We start from the raw sequence: 12,126 nt of genomic DNA on the forward strand, positions 1-12,126 counted from the left end.
TTCGATGATGTGGGTTGAAAATTTCAGCAGGAAAACCGGAATATCGGCACACGCACGGCAAGCGATGTTTGTTTTATTGCTCTCATCGCCTGACATGCGTTTGTTGCGGAGCGGCTTTGTTACCGACATGCACCGCTTAGGACAAAGCGTTTGTTTTTCGGCGTGATCCGTTTTTCGTACCCTGGTCACTACGGATTCGAAGCAGTCGCGGTCGGGACGAGATCGTAGTAGGGACAAAACCTTCCTCAACACTCACGCTGCCAGTGATCCAACCATGAAGCAGAGTAATCTGGAAATCAGACCGAAGAAATCAGACGTCAAGGAGGTGCTGTGCCTCGCGTGTAACGGGCCTAACCATAAGGTAAAAGATTGTTCAACGTTCAAAACGTGGGATGCTGACAGCCGTTGGAAAACCATCCAAGAGCATCACCTTTGTCGCACGTGTCTAGGGAAACACGGTCGGCGCCCTTGCAAGGTTCAAGCGGTTTGTGGTGTGGAAGGCTGTCAGCAGCGACACCATCAACTGTTACACTCCAGCACTCGGAAGCATGGACCACCGGCCAAGGAAGATCGGGATACGGCGAAGCAGGGTGATACTTCTGAAGAAGGGCTAAACGCACATCACGCTACCAAGAAGGCTACGCTATTCAGAATTCTTCCTGTGACGCTAAAATGGAAGGAGAAATCGGTAGAAACGTTTGCATTTCTGGACGACGGATCGGACATGACTCTGGTCGAGCAATCGATCGCGGAACGATTAGGCATTGATGACGGCGAACCTCTTCCCCTTTGCCTAACTTGGACCAGCAACGTGACTCGACAGGAACCGAAGTCCCAACGGATTCGTCTGGAGATATCCGGAAAAGGTAAAACCGAACGGTTCCCGTTAAAAGACGCAAGGACGGTTTCTAGCTTCAACCTACCGAAACAGATGCTGAAGTACGGAGAGTTGGCACGGCATTATGCTCACCTTCGCGGTCTCCCGGTCACCAGCTATGAGGCAGCAACGCCGGGCATCCTTATCGGCTCAAACAATGCCAGCCTGACTGCAACGTTGAGTCTGCGTGAGGGACAACTAGGCGACCCTCTGGCTAGCAAGACTCGGCTCGGTTGGTCGATATATGGATATACTGCTGAAGGAGAGAGAGTAACGAACTTCACGCTGCACGTGTGCGAGTGTCGACGAGAATTCCAGGTGGATCAAGACCTTCATGAACTCGTCAAGCAACATTTCACGGTTGAAAGCATCGGAGTTTCGGCTGACAAGGGCCCAGAATTGGAGGAGGATAAACGTTCCCGTCGAATCCTAGAGGAGACAACGAAGCGCATATCAAATCGGTTTGAGACCTGCCTGTTATGGCGCCATGACCACGTGGAGTTTCCGAACAGTTTTCCCATGGCAATGCGGCGTCTACAATGTTTCGAGCGAAGAATGAAGAAGGATCCCGCACGCTGCAGGCAAGCGTACAGCGGCAGATCACTGAGTATCTAGAGAACGAATATATCCACGAGGTGACGAAGAAAGAAATGGAATCCACCAACCATAAGAAGGTCTGGTACTTGCCATTGGGTGCCGTGAGAAACCCGAAGAAGCCGGGCAAAATTAGACTAGTTTGGGACGCGGCGGCGAAAGTAGGGGGAGTTTCATTCAACTCCGTGCTCCTGAAGGGCCCAGATCTGCTGACCCCTCTTGCTTCGGTGTTATGCAAATTTCGAGAACGGCCGGTAGCTGTGTGCGGGGACCTGAAACAGATGTTTCATCAATTCAGAATCCGCCAGGAAGATGCACACAGCCAACGGTTCCTCTACAGAGAGCATCCTTCGCAACCGGTCAGGACTTTTGTGATGGACGTCGGTACCTTTGGAGCCACATGTTCTCCTTGCCAGGCTCAGTACATCAAAAACCGTAATGCGGAGGACAACGAAAAAGAGTTCCCGGAGGCAGCGGAAGCAATTAAGAAGAAGCACTATGTCGACGATTACCTCGACAGCTTCGACACTGAAGAAGAGGCATAAAGGTCGCGCTGAAAGTGGCGGAAGTATATGCTCGTGGAGGTTTCTGCATCCGGAACTGGCACTCCAATTCGGACGCTCTTCTTAAACGGGTCGGGGAACCCAGTGCAGAACAACTAAAAGCTATCAGCATCGATTCAGAAAGCGGAGCCGAACGCGTTTTGGGTCTCTTATGGCTGCCAAAGGAAGACAGCATTGCCTTTGTCAGCAACCAGCAACTGCACGATATTGCTCCAACGAAGCGGAACATCCTGCGTTGTGTCATGAGCCTGTTTGACTCACAGGGAATCCTGTCACACATCACGATCCAGGGACGGATGATCATCCAGGACACTTGGCGTAATCAAACCCAGTGGGACGACGAAGTCGCTGAAGCTATTCGTTTGCGGTGGCTCCGGTGGATAAAACTGTTCGAGGAGGTCGGCCAGATGAGGCTCCACAGATCCTACTTTCCTGGTTTCACTTCTGCAGAGATCAATCCTGTAGAGCTCCATGTTTTCACGGATGCCAGTGAGGAAGCGTTCGCCTGCGCCGCTTACTTTCGAGCAACCATAAGAGGAAGGGTGCACGTTACACTGGTGATGGCCAAGGCGAAAGTAGCACCATTGAAATCTTTATCGGTACCACGTCTGGAGCTGATGGGCGCTCTGCTAGGAGCGAGGCTAGCTAAGGCGGTTAAGGAGTACCATACATTCTCGATCGCTCGCCGTGTAATGTGGACAGACTCAAAAACTACTTTGGCATGGGTCAAGTCGCAACATCGTCGCTACCGACAGTTCGTGGCGTTCCGCGTGGGAGAAATTCTAAATAAGACGGAAGCCACTGAATGGAGATACGTTCCCACTCAACATAATTCGGCTGACGACGCTACCAAGTGGGGTAAAGGTCCCAGCATAGACGTAACGTCTCGTTGGTTCCGTGGACCTGACTTTCTTCACAGACCAGAAACAGAATGGCCGGAGTTTGACTAAAGTTTGCAATATATAACAACTCATGAGGAAACTGTCAAGTTCGATTCATGTATAAGTTAGGTTAAAAAGCGAACCCGCAGACGAACCTATATTAGAAGTTCTTTCAGTGTTCAGTCCAGTCCATACGTTAAAGATGGCTCTACGTCAAAGATAAAGTTCGTCAATCGTATTCTTCTCATCGCACTCTACATACCTAGCCCGCTATATCTCTTGGATCTGCAGTTCTTAACCCTCTACTTCCCATGGTTGCTCTAGTGCACCATCAATTTTCGACGAACTCGAGACAAACGAAATTAGATGAATATGATGCAATTGTTTTTAAAATATGATTGGAATCTCATTAGGTAAACCCAACTTCCAACTACTTGTTTCAATAGTAAAACTATTGAAAAACAATCAAAATGCTATTGATTTACAACTAAAATTTTTTATGTTGATTTCGAAAAATTTGGCTAATTTGCAATAACTTTTGTTCGAGCACTTTTTTCGGAAACCCTTTCTTGGCATAGAAATAGTCGTTCAAAGTCGTGGGAAGGAAAGGGTTAAGACATCTGGTTTACTACTTATTTAAACATTTTATTGACTTTAAATTGATGTTTCGAAACACTTAAGTACGTTGAATTCGGTACAATACAATCATAAGGTTTACGATGTAAATGAAGGTTGTCATAAATAAAGAATATTTGCGCTCATGAATATTCGTCTCATTGTTTTTATTGTAAAACAACTACCGCACCATTCCATTTCAAGTAAAACTAGCTATGTTTATACCATTCAAAACAAAACATGTACGTTGATTCTAATTGTTTGGTTGCAATACAAATACCTTTTATGCAATTCAGTATTATAATTTCTATTTTATACTATTCATTTCAGTATCATAATGACTTATTTTTCCGTACCGGTTCATTATACAACTGAAATGAGTTGCATAATGAAAAATAGTTGCATAATGTTCATTATGCAACTCATTTGAGTTGCATTATGAACATTATGCAACTCAAATGAGTTGTATAATGAAAAAATCATTGCATAAAATTTTGTATGGAACTCGTTGCAAAACTCGATTTTTTCAGCACTCTCCGTATTTATCCAACTCGGCAGGCCTCGTTGGATAAATGTACGACTCGTGCTGAAAAAATCAACTTTTTGCAACTCATTACATAAATAACTATTATTCTACTGTAAATTATTTTTTTGCAATTGCGTTGCCTTTTCCCCTACTTTTCACTCGCGGTAACAACCATATAACGGCCTACTTTTCTTCACTAAAACAAAAGTGCCGAAAAGTAGTACTTTTCGGCACTCTTTTGAGTACTGAAAAGTAACACTTTCGGCACTTTTGCTAACCACCACTTTTTTTTATTAACTGTCACATTATCAGTTAGTACAGCTGCTGCTTCTACATCCACTAAGCACTCAAATCCAAATCAGGAAGATTAAGATTCTGACTCGGGCTGCAGATCAGGTGTAGAAGGACTAGCTGAAACTGCCTGAATACTGCTGTTTGATGACGACGACGGGAAATGAAAATCAGTGACACCTACTACGCCATAGCCTACCTGTCTGTGCTACCTGATCAAACATAAAAGCTACGCTGTCGTACATGAATGCTTCCACGTGGTTTATCCTGATTCCGTGTTGGTGTGGCTAGGAAGATTATCCTGAATGGGTATTTTTCGCAATTGCAAAAAAACTTTGTATGCAACTCGTTGCAAAACTCGATTTTTTCAGCACTCGTCGTTTTTATCCAACTCGGCAAGCCTCGTTGGATAAATGTACGACTCATGCTGAAAAAATCATCATTTTGCAACTTGTTGCATAAATAACTATTTTCGATCTGTTTTTCAACAGTATATACAGTACTTTTTCGATTTTATCACGAATGCAAAAAATAATCGCGTGATATACTGGAGCGTGATAAAATTGAAACATATTTTTTGCGGATGTTTATATTGCTCAAAATACACCTGAATCGAAAAAAGCAAATATAAAACGAACGAAACATAAAACCACGAAATGGAAATTGAAAATTTCAGGCAGCATTTTGAAAAATAAATTTAGCCAACCGTCAATAAAGATCAAGAAGTCATCCTAGACTGTATTTATGCTGCATTAGAGCAGTCTGAAAATATCTCCTCAACGCCTCAACTAACTAGTGAAGACGAAATGGAGCCACATGAAATGGAACGCATGAAGTCTGAAATAATGGCACTTTAAAGTTTCCTAGAGTGAGCAAGCAATGAGTAGCACTTTCAATTTTGAGTATTCACGTTTATTCTGCGTGGCGTGTGACACGATACGACAATTCTCACCTCGTCGTCACACGACTCTTGTCACGCGATTCCGATTGTCGTCTCGAGTGAGGTGAGAGCTTCATTTCTGATGCGACAAAGGGGATGAACCACAACAAGCGTGTAGTTCATGCAAAGAACTGTCAGACCGACTGTGTTTCGGGTGAAAGCTTCGATTTTGGCGTATTCAATGAAAACAAGAAAAATAGTTTTGTTTTATTACCGTTTATTTCCAAGATTCTCAGCTTAAATGTATGGAAAACTATCAAATAATTTCAAATAACTCTTAATTAGGTGCGTACGGCCGTTTAATGAAAGTGTATAATAATTTTCATAAACATTTCAACAACTCAACCGGTTACTACGTTTAGCCCTTTTTCAGTTTTCGAATGTGGTCTTGTTTTCATGTTTTGATTTGTTGAAAACGATTTCAATTTCGGAAAGTTTGCAAGATTTTAAGTTTAGATTGCACAAAATAGCATCAGATCATGAAAACGGATCTAAATAAGCCAAGGTGAGTCTTAAATTATACGCAATTTCATGATTATTATTTACCTACAGCAGATTTCTGTGAAATTTAATTCTCAGATGGAAGTGGCCACCATGGATATGGAAGAGTTTTCATCGAGTCGACGAAGTCAATGTGTAGCGGAGGAATTTGCAGTTAAATACATAATAAGAGAACACATCGGAATGTTATAATACAGCCCCCGGGAAATGACGAATCGGGGCTGGCATGCACTGCACATTTATCGTGAGCACCGCGTACACGGCAAGCAGGAGGACTTCAAGGCAACACTCCCGGGAAGATTTACAGTCGGATTTCTGTTCCACAACTACTTCTGTACTTGTACTTGTACAATAGGAGATCCTTTGGAGGTACCAGACTCTGGGCTCTCAAATGTTCTTGCATGTCGTGCATGTATTGCAATATGCAATGTAAATAATTTATTTTACGGCCGCACTGAAGAAGGATAAACGATTCATCTTTAACATATTACGAAACATCGCTCTAGTGTATCTGAATATTAAAGGTCTATTTTGAAGATTGATTACATGAGTGGATACTGTAATTAATGAAAATAAATTCACAAAATATCACACATACGTTTTAAAATACATATATTTAGTACTTATTTCAGATTGAATCACCTACAGGCACGAAACCACGTCAGGTATAATGTTTGTGATACATTTCTGCAAAGAATTTTTCACCGGCACCGGAGATTAATCAAGAAAGCCTCAAAATGTTTGCTTCCATATCTTCTGGAGTTTTATTTTCGCTATTTATCTTCATTATTTTTCAGATATCCTCAATTTGCTTAGCATTTAGCATTGGTATCTAATCCAATCCCTAATCAAACGGTTGGTCAAACTCGGCCACACGACCAATCAACTCGTTCAGGATTGAGCAATGTTTGATCGTTCGTGATAAACATCACGTCAAACGGAGTGAGTTGGTCATTGGCCACATCATGCTTGACCAATCGTTTGACTGATGTGTATACACATATACCTATAGGTACCTAGAAAGCTCTACGAGATCTAGGTGTCAAAGAAATATGCAGCCGCCACTCGCATAACAGTCCAAGGGGAATGACATATCCTTTTCTAACCGGAATATCCGCATTTATCCTTTTCTAACCGTCGCTAACCGCGTCTAACTTCCCGCATAGAAAAATACAGCTTGTCATACGTTCCAAACAGTAAGTTTCCTCTAAACGTTAATGTGACATTACCAAATACATTTGTTTTCATGTTCAACAATATGAAATTTTCAGTGGGGTGACACGGCTGTCAAACTCGGTACATCGCCGCTTCACCCAACATCATTTCAAGAGCAAATTTTCAATACGTCCTAAGTAACAAAATAAACAAAACTTAGATTTTTGCATATTTAGATACCTAATATGCTGCTTAATGATGTGTAGCAACATCACAATTCAACAGTTGTTAAAACCTTTTGAAATTGAAGAAAATCAATCTGACTTAAGTAGCAAAGTGAGCACTTTTCATATGTGTCGCTTTGTTGGTACAATGACTTATGTAACGCTCGTAACTCACAGCTGACGTAAGTGCGCTGTCACAACGTCCTAAGTAACAAAAATTATGTAAACAAGATACGAAAGCGTTTACGGCAAAACAAAGACACTGTCCTCCCACGCAATTCAAAGTACCAATGGGGTGAGCGGACCAAGGAGCGGACCAAGATCGGTCTTAGCCGTCCCAAGTGACACCCCAAAGAAAAAAAAAGCATCAGCGGCGGGTAAGTTCTGATGATCGTGACTACAATTTTTAACCCGTTATTTCAACAAGCGTTTTCTCTCTAACCGCAGATTCTACGTCTTGCCGGTGTTGTGGGTCAAAGCGTTGGACCTGTTGCTGGATCGGTTGGTGGCCTTAGTACGGTGATGGCCGTTACCGGATCGGCCCAGTACATCAGTACACACCTTGATAGTTCTTGAGGCCGACACATTTCTGCATACCAATATTGATCTTTCGACGTTCACTGGACCTCACCTTGATGGACAGCACAACCAAGAAGCAGTGCAAAGATATGCAGCCGGTGGCCGCGAGAAAATAGTACACATTACGGGGTCCAAGTGCTTCGAACGATTCACGGTACCTTATCGAGAAGGTCTTCCAGCAGCGGTCGGATTGCTATCGTAACACAGAGCGAACTTCGTTGAATGTCGGATGGTTTCGAAATGCACCTACTGGACATCCGGCCTGAGATCCTTGTCCTACAAGCTATTACTGGGACAATCGTATAGTTCGTGCTGCGTTGCAACTTCAATGCCGGTAAGGTGGTGGCATTCAGTTATCCTGAATTGAATGGGACTAATTGAGAACTACTTTTTTTCAGAAAAATCGACGACTGGTGAAGTTGACCCGAGATCTATCGTTCCTGTTGGGCCGGCCGCTTCAATACAAAATAGTTGATCTCACCTCATCGGAGACCAAGGTCACTAAATCATTTCTGCAAAATAGAATCAATCCCAACCGTGGGCTGGAACGGCAAGGACGACGCCTTCGATTAGCAGAAATCTTTCGAAGCGAGAGAAACCCGCCCCAAAAATGCAACTTTACCAGCATATGCAACACCAGGCGCAGATTGTGGCCCAACTGCAGGCCCAATCACAGCATTTCCAGCAGTTGATAAGCACCAGCAGCCGCAACACCAGGAAGTTCATCTAACCAAGGAGGAAATCGAGCGGCTCCTGTAGTCCCGGCTCAATATATAAAACTCTCTCATCATCGTTTCTATCTTCTAAGATCGTGTATATGGTAGGATGAAGGAATAAAGCACCGTTCAATTTTCTTCCTAACGTAATTAATTTTGTCAAAACAACACCATAACCCATTGAGGGCCAATTTCTTCACCTCGGCTTAACCGGTAAGCCAGGTTTATCCAAATAATTAAACCTGGTTTAACGCTTAAGTAATCGACCCTAAATAAGTTTATCCAGTTAGTACTCTTGATAAAGCTCCTGGAGCTTCTTGGAAATTCCTCTACAAGTTCCTCGGGAATTCCTTTAAGACATCCTCAGTTAATCCTCCAAGAGTTCCTCAGAAATTCTCCCAGAAGTTTCTCAGGAATTCCACCATGAGTTTCTTGGGAATTCATCTAGTAGTTCCTCGGGAATTCATTCTACAGTTCCGAAGGAATTTATCCGGGAATTCCTTCAGAAGTTCCTCGGGAATTCCTTCAGGAGTTCCTCAAAAATTCTTCCAGATTCCTCGAGAATTCCTCCCAGAAAATTCCTTAATGTATTCCTCGGGAATTTCTACTGGAGTTTTTGGGATTTCTTCAGGAGTTACTCGGGGGATCTTCCGGAGTTCATCGGGAATTTCTGTCCAAGTTCCTCGGGAATTTCTCCAGAAGTTCCTCGAGAATTCCTTCAAGGAGTTCCTCGGGAATTCCTTTGGAGCTCCTTGGAAATTCCTCTAGAAGTTCCTCGGGTATTCCTTTCCTCCAAGAGTTCCTCGAAAATTACCTCAGAAGTTCTTTCCTTTAGGTGTTCCTTGAGAATTTTTTTTAAGAGTTCCTCGGGAGATCCTCCAGGAGTTCCTCGGAAAATTCTACATGAATTCCTCGGAATTTTTCTCCGGGAGTTTTCCAACAACTTTTTCAGAAATTTCCCAGAAATTCTTTGAGAATTCCTCTATGGGATCCTCTAGAATTATAGGAGCTGCTAGAAAATTCCTTGGAAAATTGTTCCATGTATTCCTCGGAATTTTTAAAGAAGTTCCTCATGGAGTTCATCGGATTTTTTTGCAGGAGTTTTTTGGGTATTTCTCTAGAAGTTCCTCAAAAATTCGTCAATGGATTGTTTATAATTCTCAAAGGAGTTTTTTGGGAATTTCTCTAGGAACTCCTTGGAAATTTTTCCAGAAGTTCATCGAGAATCCCAATAGCATTTTTTCGGAAGATTCTCAGGAAATGTATCAGGAATTTATCAGAAATTCATCTGGTAGGTATATCCAGATGAATTTCTGATAAATTCCTGATACATTTCTTGAGAATCTTCCGAAAGAATTTCCGAAAAAATGGGATTCTCGATGAACTTCTGGAAAAATTTCCAAGGAGTTTCTAGAGAAATTCCAAAAAAAAATCCTTTGAGAATTATAAACAATCCCAACAATACCTCCAGGAAATCGTAGGGAAATCCCAGGAAACTCCTGGAGTAGAATTTCTGGGGCAAGAGGAATTCTCGAGGAATTGCCGGAAAAGAACCTCGAGAAACTATGAAGAACTGCTGAAGGAATTCTTGGAGGTATTCCCAAGAACCTTGTAACTCCTCGGAAAATTCCCGAGGAATCCCAAGAGAAATTCCCAAGGAACTCCTGGAGGTTTTCCCGAGAATTTTGTTTAAGGAATTCCTAAAAGAATTCTCGATAAACTTCTGGAGGAATTCCCGAGGAACTCCTGCAAGAATTCCCGAAGAACTCCGGCAAGGAATTTACCGAAGATCTCCTGTAGAAATTCCAGAGGATCTCTTGAAGGAATTCCAGAGTTCTAAAGGAACTCCTGGAGGAATTGTTGACCATCTTCTGGAGAAGTTCTCGTCGATTTCCTGAAGGATCTCCATGGATCTCCTGAAGGAATTTCTGAAAACTCCTGGAGGATTTTTCGATGATCATCTAAAGGAGTTCTCCTGGAAGAATTACCGAGGAGCTCCGGGAGGAATTTCCGTGGCACTTCTGGAGGAATTTACGAGAATCTCCTGAATAAATTCTCGAGAAACTCCTTCTTCTTCTGGGGGAGTTTCCGAGGATATCCTGGTGGAATTCCTAAAGAGCTCCTAGAGGAATCCCCGATGAACTCCTAGAGAATTTCCCGAAGAACTCGTGGAGGAATTTCCTAAGAGCTCCTTGAGGAATTCCCGAAGAACTCCTGGAGGAATTCCCGAGAAAGTCCTGGAGGAATTGCCGAGGAACTCCTGTAGAATTTTCCGATGAATTCCTGGAGGAACATGTAGAAGAATTCCTGGAGGAATGCAGAAATTCTCGGGAAACTTATGAAAAAATTCCAGAGGAACTCCTACAGGAGCTCTCGAGGAATTTCTGGAGGAATTCCTGAGGATCTTCTGCAGGAATTCCGGAACTCGTGGAAATAAATTGGAGGAACTTGTTTAGGAAAACCCCTTTAAATTGCCATGGAATTTCTGAAGAGAACCATGCATTATTGTTAGGTGAACTCATGGTATATTCCTTCATGTAAAGGAAGAGACTTCAATCAGAAAATGTTGATTTATGTAGTGTCAACCTAATGGTAGTAGAATTCTTGATTATACCTGTAGGTCCAGGTACCTCAACTGCTATCTTCTAGACTCTGGGTGTTATGTGATCATATGATTATAGGTCAAAGACTATAGGGTGTTTCAAGTAATTTGGACATACCGTTACCGTTTATTGCAGGATATAAAACTATATATTTTTCAAAACTAATGTAGTTTTTTTTTTGAATAGAATAATTTTGCACTTGTTTTACTTTTGAGAGTTTCCGCCGCTTAAAAGATTTTCAATGTAAGTGAGGCTTCTTCGGCTTCAGCTGGTAGTGGGACATCTCCTCTCCATCGCCTAGGCTCATCAGTTTCCAGACCTAGCGGTGAGTGTGAACGACCAGTTCTCTTTCATACAGAAACCGAACAAGAACAGAGTCGCCTCGTACAGCATGAGACACCTTTCTGTGTCTGCTTCAGCACGCTGTAGCTAAAGTAATCTTTGGTTGGTTTCTATGTGCCGATATTAATGAAGAAGCCATACCGAAAGGTGCCTCAGTCATGTGACCTCAAATTCACACGGCTTGATCGACGCTTTCACTGGCAACGGTGTTTCTGGTTCTCTTTTAAACGGCAAATGTAATCGAAAAGTGGAGTCACTGGTGGCTGGCTTGTTGAAGCACAGAGATGTCGTTAGCGGGACCAGATGGCATTGGCACTAGTGGTCCTTTGCTTCCCGGTTTCATTGTCACAGAATAACACTCGTGCCACAGTATCCACGGGCGGCCCCCATGCAGAAGACCAAACGTACATAGCAGCTGGTTCTGCGGTAGTTAATCCTGCCGCAACAGCTTCTGTGGCACCGCTGTTGCGTGGAAAACACTTGCTGAAACAGAAAATTATCATTAATTAATAAAATCATTCTGTTAAACGTAATAAAATACCTTTTTTTCTGGTGGAACCCGTTTGGCTTAAGTGCCAATTTTTCAATCAAAACAACTTATCAACCATGACTTATCTAACATGACAGCTGGCTGAACGACGTAAGTACACCGACGAAAGTAACATGAATTCGCGTAACGCGACGTAACGCACATGACGTAAGAAACCCGACAATGTAAG

General features: G+C 42.8%; 1 protein-coding gene across 1 annotated transcript; it reads left to right on the top strand.

The window, feature by feature from the left end:
- Nucleotides 1–190: 190 nt before the first annotated feature.
- On the top strand, nt 191–8,080 carry LOC134285540 (uncharacterized). The gene is made up of 2 exons (XM_062846527.1): nt 191–7,544; nt 7,615–8,080. Exon 1 carries the CDS (start codon nt 275–277, stop codon nt 1,490–1,492), a length of 1,218 nt encoding a protein of 405 aa, XP_062702511.1. The 5' UTR covers nt 191–274; the 3' UTR covers nt 1,493–7,544; nt 7,615–8,080.
- Nucleotides 8,081–12,126: the final 4,046 nt, after the last annotated feature.

Source organism: Aedes albopictus, chromosome 1 (assembly GCF_035046485.1).
Source record: "Aedes albopictus strain Foshan chromosome 1, AalbF5, whole genome shotgun sequence".
NCBI classification, from domain to species: Eukaryota; Metazoa; Arthropoda; class Insecta; order Diptera; family Culicidae; genus Aedes; species Aedes albopictus.

Coding starts and splice junctions, on each gene's coding strand:
- LOC134285540 (XM_062846527.1), top strand. CDS start 275: ATGAAGCAGAGTAATCTGGAAATCAGACCGAAGAAATCAGACGTCAAG.